This window comes from Mauremys mutica, chromosome 7 (genome assembly GCF_020497125.1).
Source record: "Mauremys mutica isolate MM-2020 ecotype Southern chromosome 7, ASM2049712v1, whole genome shotgun sequence".
Taxonomy (NCBI): domain Eukaryota; kingdom Metazoa; phylum Chordata; order Testudines; family Geoemydidae; genus Mauremys; species Mauremys mutica.
Window position 1 is genome coordinate 17,453,389 of NC_059078.1, and position 15,750 is coordinate 17,469,138.

Here is a 15,750-nt window from a genome sequence, read left to right on the forward strand (position 1 = left end):
CCTGCCTAGGATACATAAGATCCCAGGACTTCTTGGAGGTTACTACCCCTGCCCAGATCGGGGGGTGGGGGGGGAAAAGAAAGACAGGGCAGGTGGTTGTGTCGTTTCCCAGAGGTACCCCCCTGGGTACCTGAGGCACCTTCCTACCAACTGCCCTTAACATGGACAAGCCTTGTCTGTGCCTGGCAGGTGTCAGCATCCTGACTCCACCAGCCACAGGCAGCCAAGCCCTCCCCTCTCAGCCCACACAAGCTCCGCTGTACCTCTGCAGGTTAGTGATAGGCACATGCAGGGCCGGCTTTATGACCTGCGGGGCCCGACTGGAATACTCGGCGGTGGTCCGGGGCTTCGGCAGCACTTCGGCGGTAGGGGGTCCGCTCCAGGTTTTCCGTGGCACCGAAGGACCCCCCCCCCCCGCCGAAATGCTGCTGAAGACCCCCGGAGCGGACCCCCTGCTGCCGAAATGCCGCCAAAGACCCCCAGAGCAGGGCCCCCTTAGGCACGGGCATGGGGTCCTCTTCAGCGCGAGGCCCAATTCCGGGGAATCAGGTGAATCGGCTTAAAGTCGGCCCTGAGCACATGCCAACCCTTGGGTCATCCAAGCATCTCCCTGGAGTGTACACATCCAGCTCCACAGCACACTCGCAGAATCACCAGAGCCGCTGTTCCCAAAGGAACATGTTATCTGTACACACATTTCCCAATAATTATGGTGATTAGTGTGACCCCGGCTTTCAGTAGAGCCCTTACATGACAGTCTCTGGCAAACTAGTATGTAGCTACCAGACCCAGGGGGCCCTACATCCTGTGCCCGCGAGCACCAAGAGGTTGCTGGGTCACAGTGTCAAACCCGACACTATGATGGAATAATTGGAGAGAAATCTCTGCAAGGAAAACATCACTGAGATTTACTCTTTCTGTAGCCCGAGGTTGCCCTCTGAGAAGGCCACTGCCCCCCATACTAGCTAACCCTTAACTTACATCATAACCCTTGAACTTCCTGAAATGAAGAGAACAAACCACAATAGGCATAACTACAGGATTAATGCTGCTTTTACTCACAGGACCCTTGTCTCAAAAAAAAATTGCAAATATTGTTAAAACACTCCTAATTCATATGCCTGGCCTCCAGGCCGTGTGGGGGCTCCATTCTTGAAGAGCATGAGGATTTGTTTCAGTGCTATTTAGCTTCATGGTGGGCAGGTCTAGCTTTAATGCTGCAGAAAGTAAACAAGCAAACCCAGCATTAACTAAGAAGGACTCAAATAGAGTTATACCCAAGCTGGATTTGGTTTATTAAATCAGGACCTGCCAGTACTCTTTGTTTATTGGTTGTTGCATTGCCTGTGAATAAACACAGGAGTTCTTCTTCCTGTTCATCAACAATCTTCTCTGGGCCCTGATCCAGTAAGTTACCAAGTTACATGTTTGACTTTAAACACTTGATTAAGCACATGAGCACTGAAGACACTAGGATGGTGTATTTGTATACCTTGCTGAATTTGGGCCTGAATTGGGGAGGGAACTGGGGTGGGGGGGATTATTTCCATAAAACTCCCTGACCAGTGTGGATTACAGTCTGCCTCTGTGCCAATCCTGAGATGGTTTGAGTTTGTTACAGCCCCCAGCTAGGGGAATGGAGGCTCTTTAACTCACGCCATAGCAGCTCATGCTTTTAGCTCTGGAGGTCCCTGGTTCAATCCCATGTGTGTTAGCCAAGATGGCGGCCATCACATATGACCTGATGGTGATCCCTTTAAACACGCTGAAGATACCTTTTTCCTTGGGTGATTCCATTGACTTGAATATGAAAACCAGTACGGTGCACTCTAGAATTCAAGCCAGCAGAAGGTGGTTGGAATTCCGTCAGGTCCCTAACCGTACAAAAGGTGCCCTCGTAGGAGACATGGTTACAAGAGGCCTGTCATGTTTCAACCAATGAAAGAGAGAATGAAATCTGGGTTTAGTGCTTCATTATACGAACTGCTTTAAAGAGGTAGTTAAGGAGAAAGGGTTTGTACAGAAAATACCTCAGCGCTGATAACCTCAAACATCAAAGACTGTTGATGAAAGCAGCAGAGGCACTGAGTTGGGGGTGCTGAAGCTGACGGGAATGTATTTTTTTTGCTGTTGTGATTTTTAGCCCCATTCCAAGTGGCTGCAGTCATTAGTGGTGTATTGCTTACATAATAAAATCTTCGCTATAAATCACCAACGCTTATTTGGTAGTTGTTTGTGTCTCTAGGCAATGATCTTTCCTCTAATGAGTCATAGATCTTCCCTTTTTCCTACCGCTTTCATTATGCAGTCTCCTCATAATAGGCTCTAAATCAGACTCTCTCTGCATGGCAGATTTTTGACCTGGAAGGAACTTTTTACCAGCAAGATGCTTGTAAAGGAAAGAGTCCATAAAACTGGAACACATTGTCCAGTACTAAATCTTAGGCCCAAGGGAGCTGATGTTGGAAAGCACCCCAACCTATGTGTCTATGAGCTCAGCAGAACCAGCTGACTGAATTAAAGCTGTACTTTTCACTGCAGATTATTTGAATTTGGTCTATTTTGATCATTGATTTATTCACAACACACTGTGTACAGACTGCGTTTGGTTTATCTAATTCCACTGGATTATAATAGGCCAGACAGACAGCAGCTTTGTTGTGGGAATCTGCTGCTTGTGCAGTAGCTAACGATCTCTGTTCAGTGTCCATTGTAAGAAAGAGTCCAACACATGAAGGTTTCAGAAAGTTATAAGGGGAAGTGATTGCATAACCAGCTACCAGCACTTGCTCAGATCATGCTAGGGATAATCAGCTGAAATGCACAGCAGGCAGAGTCTGATTTTCAGAGGTGTAGAGCACCTACTGACTTCAGCTGTAGCTATAGATGCTCAGCACTTCTAAAAATCAGGCCCTGCCACACTTGTGAGTCTGGGACCTGATTCTGCATTTCTGTAAAAGAAGTCAGTGGAGTCAGACTGATGTACAATCTGAGTGAGACCAAAACCAAGTCTGTAGGTAACTAGACTAGTCATATCCAATTATACATAGGCATGTTAGGACAGTGACTGTAAACTTTTGCCGTTAATAGTTTCCTCCCTTCACCTGCCATTTCTCACTCTTTGTGGACCTACTGAAAACACCCCTTCCAAACCTCCAACACATCCCAAATCTCCCTTCACACACACAACATGCAGACACAAACGTCTATGTACACACACACAGAGAGAGAGACACAAATACCTTTGACTGAAGTGTTGCCTCTTGGAGAAGTCACAGAATGTGTGAAATCTCACATTTGCACTAGTGTTACAGCTTTAGCATCATCTTGCAACACGGCTTGTCTCAGCTGAGGGAAGAAAATTCTTTCATTAGATAGACACACCCATCCAACATGGCCACCGTTGCCTACCATAGAGAATAGAATTATGACATACTAATAGGTTCCTTTTCTGTATTTAGCTGTGATCTTAGCTTCATTTGTGTGAAAAATAAACTGAACAGGTCTCAACTAGAAATCTATTAACCCATGTAAATGAAAACATTCCTACACTGCAAATTCCACAAAGCCTTTGTTGAATCCATTCACCAGTCCAGCCAATGAAACTGGCAAATGAATCCCTAGTAACACAGACTGCTCAGAAGGGTCGGAAGACATCTTCATGTGTGACTCCTTGAGTTTTGTAGGACTGCTTACACTCATTTTGCTCCCTCTTCGCTCCGTTGTAATGGTTACACGAGGTACAAAGCAGGGGAGAATCAGGCCCTTCCTTCTTTAGATGCTAGCCATTGCTTTTTGCCTTTCTGTACCAGCCTCTCACAGTGTGAATCATTCATTTGCTTTTCACTGTAGATTATTTGAATTTGGCCCATTTTGATTGTTGATTTATGTCACAACACACTGTTTGTGAACAGACTGTGTTTGTCTTATCTAACTCCACTAGATCAGACAGCAGCTTTCTTGTGGGAATCTGCTATTTATGCAGTGGCTAATGTAGGTAATCTTGGCAACCCCCTGTTAGTGAAAATCTAAAACTTAAAAATAACTCTTGTTTAGTTGTTTATTCCACAATACCACATGATAGCACAATGCGGAGGACTAGACTAGATGATCTAGCGAGGTCCTTCCAATCCCTACATGTCTATGGTAGGAGAAAATTATGATTAGTTATTGTCCAGATAGTCTGTGTAATTAATTCAAATTAAGATGTTTGTAAACGTATTTTTTTCATACTGGAATTTTTTTACACTACGTTTAGAATAAATGTGTTAACTTAGTCACTAGAACCTACAAAGCACTGGAAAGAGATAGTAGATAGATATTTAACTGCAATAAGTGTTCGAAGGATCCTAATTAATATAGTTATGATGGCTCTTTGCCTAACTTTCTAAGGAGAAAAATATCCCTGAGTATGTGCCCTTCTTGATTTGTGATGTTGATTATTTCTGTTTGTTTGAAATTTTCTTTACATGAAAAAGCTAGAAGACTCCAAGTTCCTTCCCCGAGACTATATATTTTTGGCTGCCTTGTAAAAGGACTCTGGGGATTTGTTCGGCTGTTCCGTGACAATATGGCTTCTTTGGAGATATTTATAGACCATGATCTGCCTCCCCTGAGTCACTTCTTTTACAGGCTCCAAATAACTCTATTTGCCTCAGCCTCTCATATGGTCTTGCTCTCTGATCCATGTATCATTTTTGTTGCTTTCTCCTTTGGTAATGGGGTGTTGGAGCGAGTGCAAAGCTTCAGTGGGAGCAATGGGATGTTTCCCGGTAGCACAGGGAAACATTGTGCTCCACCATACAGAGGAGCGCATGCTTGCTACACAATCCCATAGGAGCAGATTGTATGCGTTTCTCCCTTCCCTCGTTGTCACCCGGCCAGCTAGCTAGTGTGTAGGATGCAGGGCCTTCAGCCCACCTCACCTTCCTTACCCTTTTGTGGGGTGCCGTGAGACCCAAGAGTTATTCTCAGGGAGCAGGCTCCACACCTAGTCAAACACTAGCCACTATCTGGCCCATAATGTCGCTTGTACATTTCTTGGTGGGCTTACATTCTGCCACGGGGCACACCGAAGGATGAATGAGTGATGCCATGGTCCAGATTGTGGCTGGCCTGACACAGGTGTCCAAGGAGGCACAAGCCTACTTCCTATCCCCTCCCTCTGCAGTCCTGACACTGCATTAGTCTAGCACAGCCACCAGCGTTAGACTGTGCACATGGGAGTAGGACAGTCCAAGCCCGCTCTGCAGTGGCCAGTGGAGCTGAACCAGAAGAGTGTGATCTTACTGCACTCTGGAAATGGATGCTAAGTTCCTATTCCAGCATGCACCCCTGCAGAGCCCCTGAAGTTCTCTGTTCTATACTCTGAACTAACACCCCCCCTAGAGTGCAGTCCCATTAAAGCCGCCAATAATATATTTTGCAACATTTTCTCTTTAAAATTACCCTTCTTCCTTCTCTCTACGAATCATCCAGGCCAACTCCTTTGAAAAGATCGCTCTATGGTGTGAAAGCATAGATGAGTCCAGTGCCCCTTTAAGGAATGCTTTCAGGCCTCAGTGTGAGCTACACTCTTAATTTTAGCTTGGAGGTTTGCCACAGGCAGCTTTCACAGAGGGTCTTGAAGCTCTAGCGAGGCAGCTGTTCTCTGGTATCCAGGGTGGGGTTTGCTAAGTAAAGAAGAGCACAAAGCGTGAGATACTGAATGTACAACTTTCTTTCGAGGTATTTTGCCGGCAGAGCAAGGGTTCTGGGACTTTTTTTTAAATTGACTTGTGCCATTCTAGCGAGACACTATGGCAGAAGAGCAAACTGGCCTTGAGGAGAGGATAATAATAAAGGACCAGCACACGAAGGAAATAGACCTGGTGAACAGAGATCCAAAGCACATTAATGAAGATGTTATAAAGGTACATTTTCTGAGCACCTTTGATTTTTATAAGCATCTCTGCATTTTAGTGCAATAAATCTATTGGTAGTTTGCTTTTGTATCAGGCTCAAATTCTATAGTATGTTTAACTCACGTAATATAGTGTGTAGCTGGACAATATGCCAAAGGAAGAGGGATTATCGAGGGCAGTAGTTTGAAAATGTGCTGTAGGGGGAAATCCTGCATTGCCAGGGCGATGCATACACTGACTAGGTGATTTCATGTGGCTTTCCCATCTCTGATGAATGTGCTTGTTTAATTCTTTGAACATACTCACTCCAACGTCCGTGACTGTAGCTTGCCAATTGACTGACATTTTCCCATTAGTCTTGGGGAGCAGGAAGTCAAATATAAAAGAGCCTCACGCCCAGGTCACGCTAAAGAATTAAAGTGACCCTTTAAAAAAAAACCCTCTGCCAAAATTCATGACACTGATTGTCTCTGCAAGTTGTCCCTGTTCGGAGCAGCACGGGAGATGATGGGGCAGCTGAATGTGTTCACAGTGTCACAGCCTTATTTAGAACAGAATTGTTTCTCCCTAATACCACCATGCCCTGATTAACAAAGACACCAAGCAAGGAATACTAGACTGAACCTCAAAAGGGCGTTGTCTCTAACTTTGACCATTGAAGCGTGTGAGCTTGGTGCAACTCTATCCTCTTAGGGTGAATTTGGCCCCAGAAGGGTAAGCGAGAAGATTGAAAAGGCTCTGTTAAATTATTCTTTTTCCTTAAAGCATCACAGGCATTCAGACGAGATAAATGAGTGTGGATTGAACCTCTTCTTAAAGTCAATAGAGGAGGTCTTGGAACGTGAGCTTTGGTTTCTGCATTTAGAAAAAGAGCCACCATAGAAAACAGGTGACACAAAGGCCAGGTTAGTATTCAAAGTGGGAGGCTCACTGATCGGCCACCAAGTGCAACAGCTAGCGTGCTGTAGCTGGACATTCAGTGAGCAGGGCAAAATGGGATTGGGACAGCTGGGTAGTGGTGTTATATCCTGCATATGTTCCCCACCAAGCATGCATTCTTGTATCTCTCTGCACATCACTCTCTGTTTTGTTAGTACCAGTAAATATATTGGTCCAGATACTGCACTCAGCTATACCAATGTACATATGGAGTAGGGCTATTTTTGATTATATAGGGGGATAAACATAGGCCAGACTGGTATATACTTTGGCTGTGTCTCCATACCAAAATGAAAAAGAGAGAATGAAAAGGTGTATAGTTGCTACAGATGGAACGATAGGATTTTATCAGAATTACATCAAGGAATTGCTTTGAAATTTCCAGGAGGAAGATGGTATTAGACTGAAGTGAGATTAAAAACAGCCTTGTGGCTGAAATATCTGTGCTTTTACAGATCTAACACAATTACTTGTATGTTAAGATTCCATCTTCCGAAACTGAAGCCCTATGCCACTGCTTGCTACATGGCCCTGAAGGTAGCAAAATGCGGTTGTTTAGGTCCCAATCCTGTGGCGTGTGGGAAAGTGTGGTTCCTGCATTCTCCCTCTGGCTCCCAGACACCACTGAAGCCCAAGAGGATCTGCAGCTTTGAGGGATATACAGGGAGCCATTCTCTAATGATCAGTCATGCCCAGAGGTTCTTTAATGTGGAGAATCAGCAAGCACAATTTATAATGGTTTCATAATAAAATGACAAATGCTTTTTAACCTGTGTTTATCATCCATGAGTAATATTTTTTGTCAACGCTACAGTGATAAATGCAGCTGATGACTACATTACCCACAAGAAATACGTCAGCTCCTGCTTTCTCGCAGACGTATCTTAACTAAGCAGATCTGTAATTAAAAGAAACCCCGCCTCAAAGTTCTGCCGGGTAGCAGCAATGTCCCTGGGAGATGTGGAGAGGAAAGTGGATCTACCTCCCTCAGAGTGTGTAAAGCTGATTAATTGAGCTCTGAATATTTAAAAATAATAATAATAAATCAAGTTTGTGGGCATTTTATGAATGCAATCCACCACTTAGCAGCAAGCCTGCCAATGCCTTTGAAGGCTCAAAAAGGTAGGAATAGGCGGTGTGTGTTATTTCAAGAGTAAACAGTTTCACGGCACATTTCCTGCCCCGGGTGCTCACGGTGACGGACCTGCGAGCATTGTGGTGGAGGCGACAAAGCGTCATGGGGACAAAGACCTGCATGTTTGGAACCCACCTTCCTGAGTCACCATGTGTTGCCTGGCAGCAATTCAGACTGCATGAGATACTTAAAAAACATGCCTAGCATTGGACCCTTATGACCAACTGAAGAGCTTCCCCAGCTGAGGGCCCTTGTCTTCGGGATTTGTGAGGCAACCAATGCTGTAGACTGGCGCATGTCCATGAATATTGTTTTTAATTTAATTTAGTCTTTATGTATCTTCCTCTTCCAGTGGGGAGCTTTGTGTTTCTCTGTCTGTTTCTAATGCACGCATAATCAAGGTATCTAAGCACCAAGAGCTAGATTAATAAAGGCAATGATTTTCCACAAAAAGCACCTCAACTCTCTGGCTCAGATGCTTGTGTGTTACAGCCCCTTTGTGCAGCTCAATGAAAAAGACCCTTATCCAGCTGCAAATGAGAATTCCCCCTTGGCATGGGGTAACTCCCTGCAGCATCTGGGCCCATCATCATCCCGACATAGAGGGGAGGGAAGAGTGGGGCTGGAAAGGGGTCATGGTGGAGTGGAGCTCCATTCCACCAATCCTCCATTGTTATATTGTTGATATCAGGGCTGCTACTTAGAACTGCCCAGCAGTAGCTCTAAGTGGTGTTAGGGTTGGATCAGGAAGATACAACTTGCTCCCCAGTATTCACTCCTACCTCTCTCTGAGCCAGCATCTCCGCGTGCCTCCTGTTTTTAGTTCTGATATTTCCTGGGGCAGTATTACCCTTCCCAAGAACAGCACCACAAGCTGCTGCATTGTCTCCATGCAGGATCAGAATCAGAAGTGTAGACCTCACTAAACAGCTGCTCTAGTGGTATTTCAGACTAAAGGAGAAGCAGGATGTAGGGGAAATCTCACCACAAGTCTGACCTGGTTGGGTCCCCACTCATTTCAACAGGTGCAATGTCTTAGAATGTACCTGGATAAGGTTTAGCTGCATCCTTATGTTTTTTTTCATTGCACAGATCAAACCACTGTGGTATGCATTTTCATTACTCAGATATTAAATCATATATGAAAAGGAAGCATCCCAAGAGCAGTAAATGTATTTTCAGACACCAATGTTTTTGTTCTTGCATGCTCTTCATTATATAACTGCCTTCATGTTTCCTTCCTGACACCCAAATCAATCTAATTGTTGTATTTTGTAGTAGCGGTATTCAACAGTTTAAAGTGCGGGGACTACCTGCTCATACTTTAGCTAATGGTAAAAACATTGTCATCAAACTTAAACCATGATTTAGGGGTAGCTCCTGCATCAGCGTAGGGGGTAAAAATGTTTTGTGCCCCATAACAGGCATGCTCAGAGGCAACCCAGTTGTGGAACCTGTTACGTCTGACCATATATTTGTGCCTTATGATATAAGAAAAACAGACGGTGATTTGGTGAAGAACTGGCGAAGGGCTCGACACTTTGCAGCTAATTTTGGCCCCCAAACTCAAGTGTGGAGAAGACCTTTCGGACAACGGCAGTTACTGTGGCCCAGCTCACCAAAGCCAGCTGATGAGAAGTGAATGGAGAGTAGGGCAGACACTTTCACCTTCCACACAGGACCCATTTTCCACTGGTTCTTGGCTTCGGCCCTTTATTTTGGAAGGGCTACAGAGTCTGATATCATATACCTAACTTCCTTCACTGTACCCTCTATTTTCTCCAGTTCTTCGGCATCGTCACTAGTAGAATAGGGGCATGCCTACGTATGACAGATCTCAGCTGGCCAATAAACAGAAGAGTGATTGTGAGCACTGTTCTCCAATTGGATGATAATTACCTACCCTGCTTGAATTCTGTGTGAGTGGCACCCCCTAACCCACCCCTCTATCTTGTCTGCATTCCAGGTGGATTTTGAAGATGTCATTGCTGAGCCAGCAGGTACATACAGTTTTGATGGAGTATGGAAAACCAGCTACACCACCTTCACGGTCAGCAAGTACTGGTGCTACCGGCTGCTTTCGGTTGTGTTGGGAATCCCTCTGGCAGTCATCTGGGGCTTCCTCTTTGCTTTAATCTCCTTTTGCCATATCTGGGCAGTAGTGCCTTGCATCAAAAGCTATGTGATCGAAATCCAGTGTGTCAGCAGAATTTACTCCCTCTGCATCCACACCTTCTGTGACCCACTGTGTGAGGCCCTGGGAAAGATCTTTAGCAGCATCAAAGTTGCCCTACGCAAGGAAATCTAGAGCGATTGGCGGAGAAAACTAGCAGAAACAATCACTCACCCAACAATCACACTTTCAAAGTTTTCCTGAAAGACTGTGCACCATATTCTTCGCTCAGTTACATTGGCATAACCAGGGAATAACTCCAATGACGCCTATGCAGTTACTACACATTCAATCTAATGTAAAGGAGAACAGAACTTCCTCTGTAATTATTTCATGGACCACAACCTTAGATTAATACATGCATTTATTAAGTAACAAAGAAGGGTGTGAGAAAGCTAAAGTACATTTGGGTACAATGCATAATTGTCTGTTTAGTTAGCCATTAGCTCAAAATAGTACCAGGAAGCACAGGTCTGTAATAATTATTATTGCTGCAAATAGTGGCTGTTGTAAACGCTTTTGTTTTAATTCGCAATATGCCAAAAGTGTATGGCTTGATGATGTAAATGACAAAGTTTTGTTTCCATGTGTGTTTCCATTTAAGCAAAGCTTTTAAATCCAGGTAACCTTATTGGGTACATTTTTGACAGTTCAACATGCTTTTTCAGGGGATGCAATTTGTGTCTGTTGTTTTGTGGCTGCAAGTGCATATCATGGCATTTGGACCCCTTAACTAACTGTGGGAATAAATCAGGATCCAGGATTCAAGGGCAGGCACAAAAACTGCAGACATTTGGCCCAATTTTTTTTCTCAGACCCAAATTACACTTACAAACCAGACAACTGGGCCTCCCTACCACATCTGAATATTTACCTCAATGACTGCAAACATATTTGACTATTTTACTTCAATAATGACCAGGTTGGCTTTCATAAAAGGTTTTGGCTTATTTGTTGAGGAGGTGGGGGTGGGGGTTATGTTATTTTCTTGTTAGATCGCATGATCAACTGGGGAATTCATTTACCTCCCTAACTGCGTTTAGTCATAGCTAATCAGTCCTGTTGCCATGTTTCTATGTTCCCTGTAGTTACAGCTGTCTTTACACTGGAGCAAGAATTAGCTAGACTTGTGGGGCCCCCATTAACATCAGGTATCAGAGGAGTTGCCGTGTTAGTCTGGATCTGTAAAAGCAGCAAAGAATCTTGCATCCGAAGAAGTGGGTATTCACCCACGAAAGCTCATGCTGCAAAACGTCAGTCAGTCTATAAGGTGCTACAGGATTCTTTGCTGCATTAACATCAGGGGCATTGTACTGGTGTAAACAAGAATAGATTTTAGCTCATTGGGCCTAATTTGCTCATGCAACGTTTAACACGAGACACCTGAGTGTATTTAATGCAGTTAGTTCAGATTTACCTCTGTGTAAGCAAGAGGCGAATGAGACCCTTTGTTTTCAATGGAAGTTGCACATTTCAGGTCAGAGGGGGTTTGGCCCATAAAAATTAGGGATTACAAAAGGGCATTCAGTCAAATGCAAGGGTATTTCCTACTCTGTGTTCTCAGGAAATTTGTCCAGCTCGTTTTTAATGAATCTCACAGTGAGGAACCCATCAATTCCCTAGGAAGATTATTCTGGATGTAAAACGTGAGTAATTCCATTACTATCAAGCAAGGCACTTAAGCACATGCTTAACTTTAAACATGCTTAAGTGCCTTGTTAAATCAGTGCCTGAGCTAGCTCACGTTTCAGCTATTTTTTCCTGGTAGAGTTAATGGTCCTTTTTACTCAGTTCAGTGCATTGGTTTCCCATAAGTACTAGGTCTCAGATCCTCAAAAGGTATTTAGGTGCCTAATTCCCACTGAAATTAATGGTGCGCCGCCAATGACTACTAGGAGCCAAATTCTCTACTGGCACTACTCCAATGACGTAAGGGATTTGTGCTTTCATTATTGCAAAGTAATGGCACTAAACACACTAATGTTTTAAAAGGACTAATAAGAAAAAAAAGAATGTGGTGATTGAAAAAAGAATAAGGTAAACTCTTAGACATAGATGAGCCAAACAGCTGTATTGCTGGTCTAGGCAGACATGTGAGTATGCTCCAAGCTATTCCCTGTGGGACACATTTTTAAAGAAACTTCAGCCTCACTTCTAATTGTGCAGCCAGTGCAGGCAGAAATGATGGCCATTAGGCAACCAGCTATCTGATTTTAGGGCACAGCCAGGTAGGTAGCAGTCAAAATGCTATAATTGGTGCATATATTGCAGGTGCAAAACATGAAAACGCAAAAGATGACCGAATTGCTTGAGAAGTTGCATTGGAATAGGGTGTGTCCATTGTTTTTGAGAGCAAGTTAATCCTTAAAGAAACACTCTAAATTGATTCTTTGTTCTTTGCCTCTTATGACCTGATACCCAGAGAACATCATATGGTTATGAGCAATATTTTTAGTTTTTCACTGTAATAAAAGTTATAATGAAATGTGATGTGAGGGGTTTTGTGTGCTTTTTGTTCTATTGATTACACACTCAACTCAAAAAGCTACACACACAACTCTTCCCAGCTGTAGTCTTAGGCTATTAGTACTTGTGCAGCCTTTACGGCGTTGTATCTGAGCTCATGTGCCTTTTGAATGTGTTAATGCAAAGCATTTATTCATTTTTCTCTTGTGTAAGGTATCTTGTTTCATCTTTTCAATGTTCTAAAGTTAGCCCTTTCAGAGCAGGGGGTCTGGCTGATAAAGGGCATTTCTCCTGGGCTGCCAACCCATTCATCTGCATCTTAGGTTATAAGTGCTTTGGGTCAGGGATTCTGCCGTGCAGTGTTTTAGTGAAATCCTTCCAATGGGCTTGCTGGCACCTCACAATCCAATTAGTACTGAGTAGTTGCATCATCCCAGAAGCTTCCCTGCTTCTCTCTTGCTCGGTGGAGGAAGTGGCATCAGACCTTTTCCTGGTACAGTTCACTAGGGTGACCAGACAGCAAATGTAAAAAATCAGGACAGGCAGTGGGGGGTAATAGGAGCCTAAATAAGAAAACGACCCAAAAATCAGGACTGTCCCTATAAAATCGGGACATCGGGTCACCCTACAGTTCACACACCTGTCCATGCTAGTTCGGCTGTGCTGCGTAGTACTTGGTGGGGAGGAAGTGCCAAAGCCTTGGCACCACCCACTTCAGATCTCTGCCCACCCATCACACTCACCCTGCAATGGAGGAGGAGAAGGAGTGGCTCAGTGATGGCTGTTCTTCCCCTGCATGCACACACAATACCAATAGCCTAGACAGTGCAGCAAAGTGGCTGACAATGCCGTAGGATCCAGGATCATGACCTGTCCTAAATAATAAAGGTTAAAAAATAGGTAGATGGGGGCGGGGGGACTTTATTTTTTATTATTGTGATTTGTTGTTCCCTAGGTTTAAATTATAATCAGTGATCATGTCTCAAAAACAATTTACTGAGCTTTCTGGTTGTAAACCACTTCTGCAAAGAAGCTCATCATTCACTTCCCTTAATATACAGAATGCTGATGCAGTTGCAGGACAAACTGATTAAACTACCTGACTGGATGGTGGTAAGAAGTGCAGGATTGGGCTTTAATAACAGCATGATCAAGCTCAGTGAACAAAATTCTAAGTCCTTATTCAGGCAAAACTGAAGTTCATTGACGTCAATGGGAGTTTTGCCCAAGTAAGGGTTGAGGAAGAAGGTTACGTGCTGGCCCTCTATTTCCAGCACATTGTGGAATATAATGCAGTGCACAGTAATCAGTTCCAGGAAGATCTGGAATGTACAATGGATGGTAGGAATAACACAAGGAAACAGCAATGGCCCTGGATTCTCCACTGGCTGGCACATTATGGAGTCACTTACACCTGTGCAAAGTGGCACTAAAACTTTGTCAGAGCAAAACAATAGTGTTTAACACCCACTTTCATCATCAATCAATCCTAAAGGGCCCTACCCTCCTTGCATCTGGAGCACCACCTGGCTCAGTCTCTAGGTCGGTCCTCAATTTATGACGATAATTGGCTAATGCAGGGGTAGGCAACCTATGGCACACGTGCTGAAGGTGGCATGTGAGCTGATTTTCAGTGGCACTCACACTGCCCAGGTCCTGGCCACCGGTTCAGGGAGCTCTGCATTTTAATTTAATTTTAAATTAAACTTCTTAAACATTTTAAAAATCTTATTTACTTTACATACAACAATCGTTTAGTTATACCGGTATATTATAGACTTATAGAAAGAGACCTTCTAAAAACGTTCAAATGTATTACTGGCACGGCAAACCTTAAATCAGAGTGAATAAATGAAGACTCGGCACACCACTTCCGAAAGGTTGCCGACCCCTGGGCTATTGTATTAACACCCAATTTGCCCAGATGCAAATGGGGCCCAGAGGAGAATCAGGTCTACTATGATGTATACAAAAAGGCAGCGTCATGGACAATTTGTAGAGACAGGTCCAAGCCACAAAGTTCAATCTAAATAATCCTGAGATATGAGGGCATGTGTGGGTGGGAATTAGGATTTTGGTTGGGCCTATTATATAAATAAGATTCTGACTTTTCCAAACATTTGGGAAAGATTAGATTTCGGGGTTTGGGTTTGTCCTTTCTCTAGTTTGAATAGGAAATATGTGCTTTGAAATCTTGCAATTAACTAAATCAGAATCCCACTCTGTCAGGCAGTGCACGCTTCGGCTCGGTGGGAGTTGTGCGTGATAGAACAATGCAAGATTGGACATCGTCCCACTGGAGTTGTGTGCATGCTAAGATTGCAGGACTAGCCTGGGGCTCAGCTGTTGGACTGAGTCACAGCTATGCTGGGGTGAAAGTAACGTTCAGCATTTACCAGTACGGGGACCTGGGTCTGGGCCCCGCGAAGGGGTAGGGCCTTGGGCAGAAGGGGCAGGGCTATGGGTCAGCCTCCCCCAGCCAGCCCATCTGCACTGCCTGGCCTCCGCTTCCCGGGGCTTCAGCTGTGATTTAAAAGGCCCGGGGCTCCAGCCACTGCTGTGGTAGCAGTGGTGGCAGCCGGGGGCCCCAGGCCCTTTTAAATCACTGGCCCCGTGGCAGCTGCCCCTTTTGCCCCCTCCCTCCCTGCCCTGTCAGCAGCGGTCCTGCCGGGAGAGTCCCTACTGGCAGGGCTGCCGATGGGTGGGGCGGGGAAGGGGCAACGATGTTAAAGCGCTTTAACGTCGGCTGCGTACAAGCCGGTACCGCCAGCCACTTCTTACCAGTACGCCGGACCGGCCTACTGTCACCTTTGCTACTTCTGCTTTACGCCACTGGAACTCCACTCAGGGCTGATGGAGGGGAAGAGAGACAATTGCACCAGGGCCCCCAGCCGAGGGGGCCCCGAAAGCATCTCTAACTGAGGTGAAATGGGAGCAGGGAGCAGCACACATGATGTACCAGGGTCCCAAGTTATTCTCAACAGGCCTGACTCTACTGAAATCAGTGGAGACGACTAGCATAAAACAAGAGTAAACAGTGATGAATGAGATCCTGTATTTCTAGCTGTAGATTTATTTCCATGATCACGATTAAATCATTCAAATAAAAGTACAGTCCTTTCCTTGAGGAGTGC

The 15,750-nt window shown here is 44.6% G+C and overlaps 1 protein-coding gene across 1 annotated transcript; it reads left to right on the forward strand.

Annotated features, from left to right (window-relative positions):
- The first annotated feature begins 5,748 nt into the window (after window positions 1-5,748).
- On the forward strand, window positions 5,749-11,063 carry CAV3 (caveolin 3). Its single transcript, XM_045022879.1, has 2 exons — window positions 5,749-5,912; window positions 9,944-11,063. The coding sequence occupies exons 1-2, from the start codon at window positions 5,799-5,801 to the stop codon at window positions 10,283-10,285; spliced, it is 456 nt and encodes a 151-aa protein (XP_044878814.1). The 5' UTR covers window positions 5,749-5,798; the 3' UTR covers window positions 10,286-11,063.
- The last annotated feature ends 4,687 nt before the right edge of the window (window positions 11,064-15,750 follow it).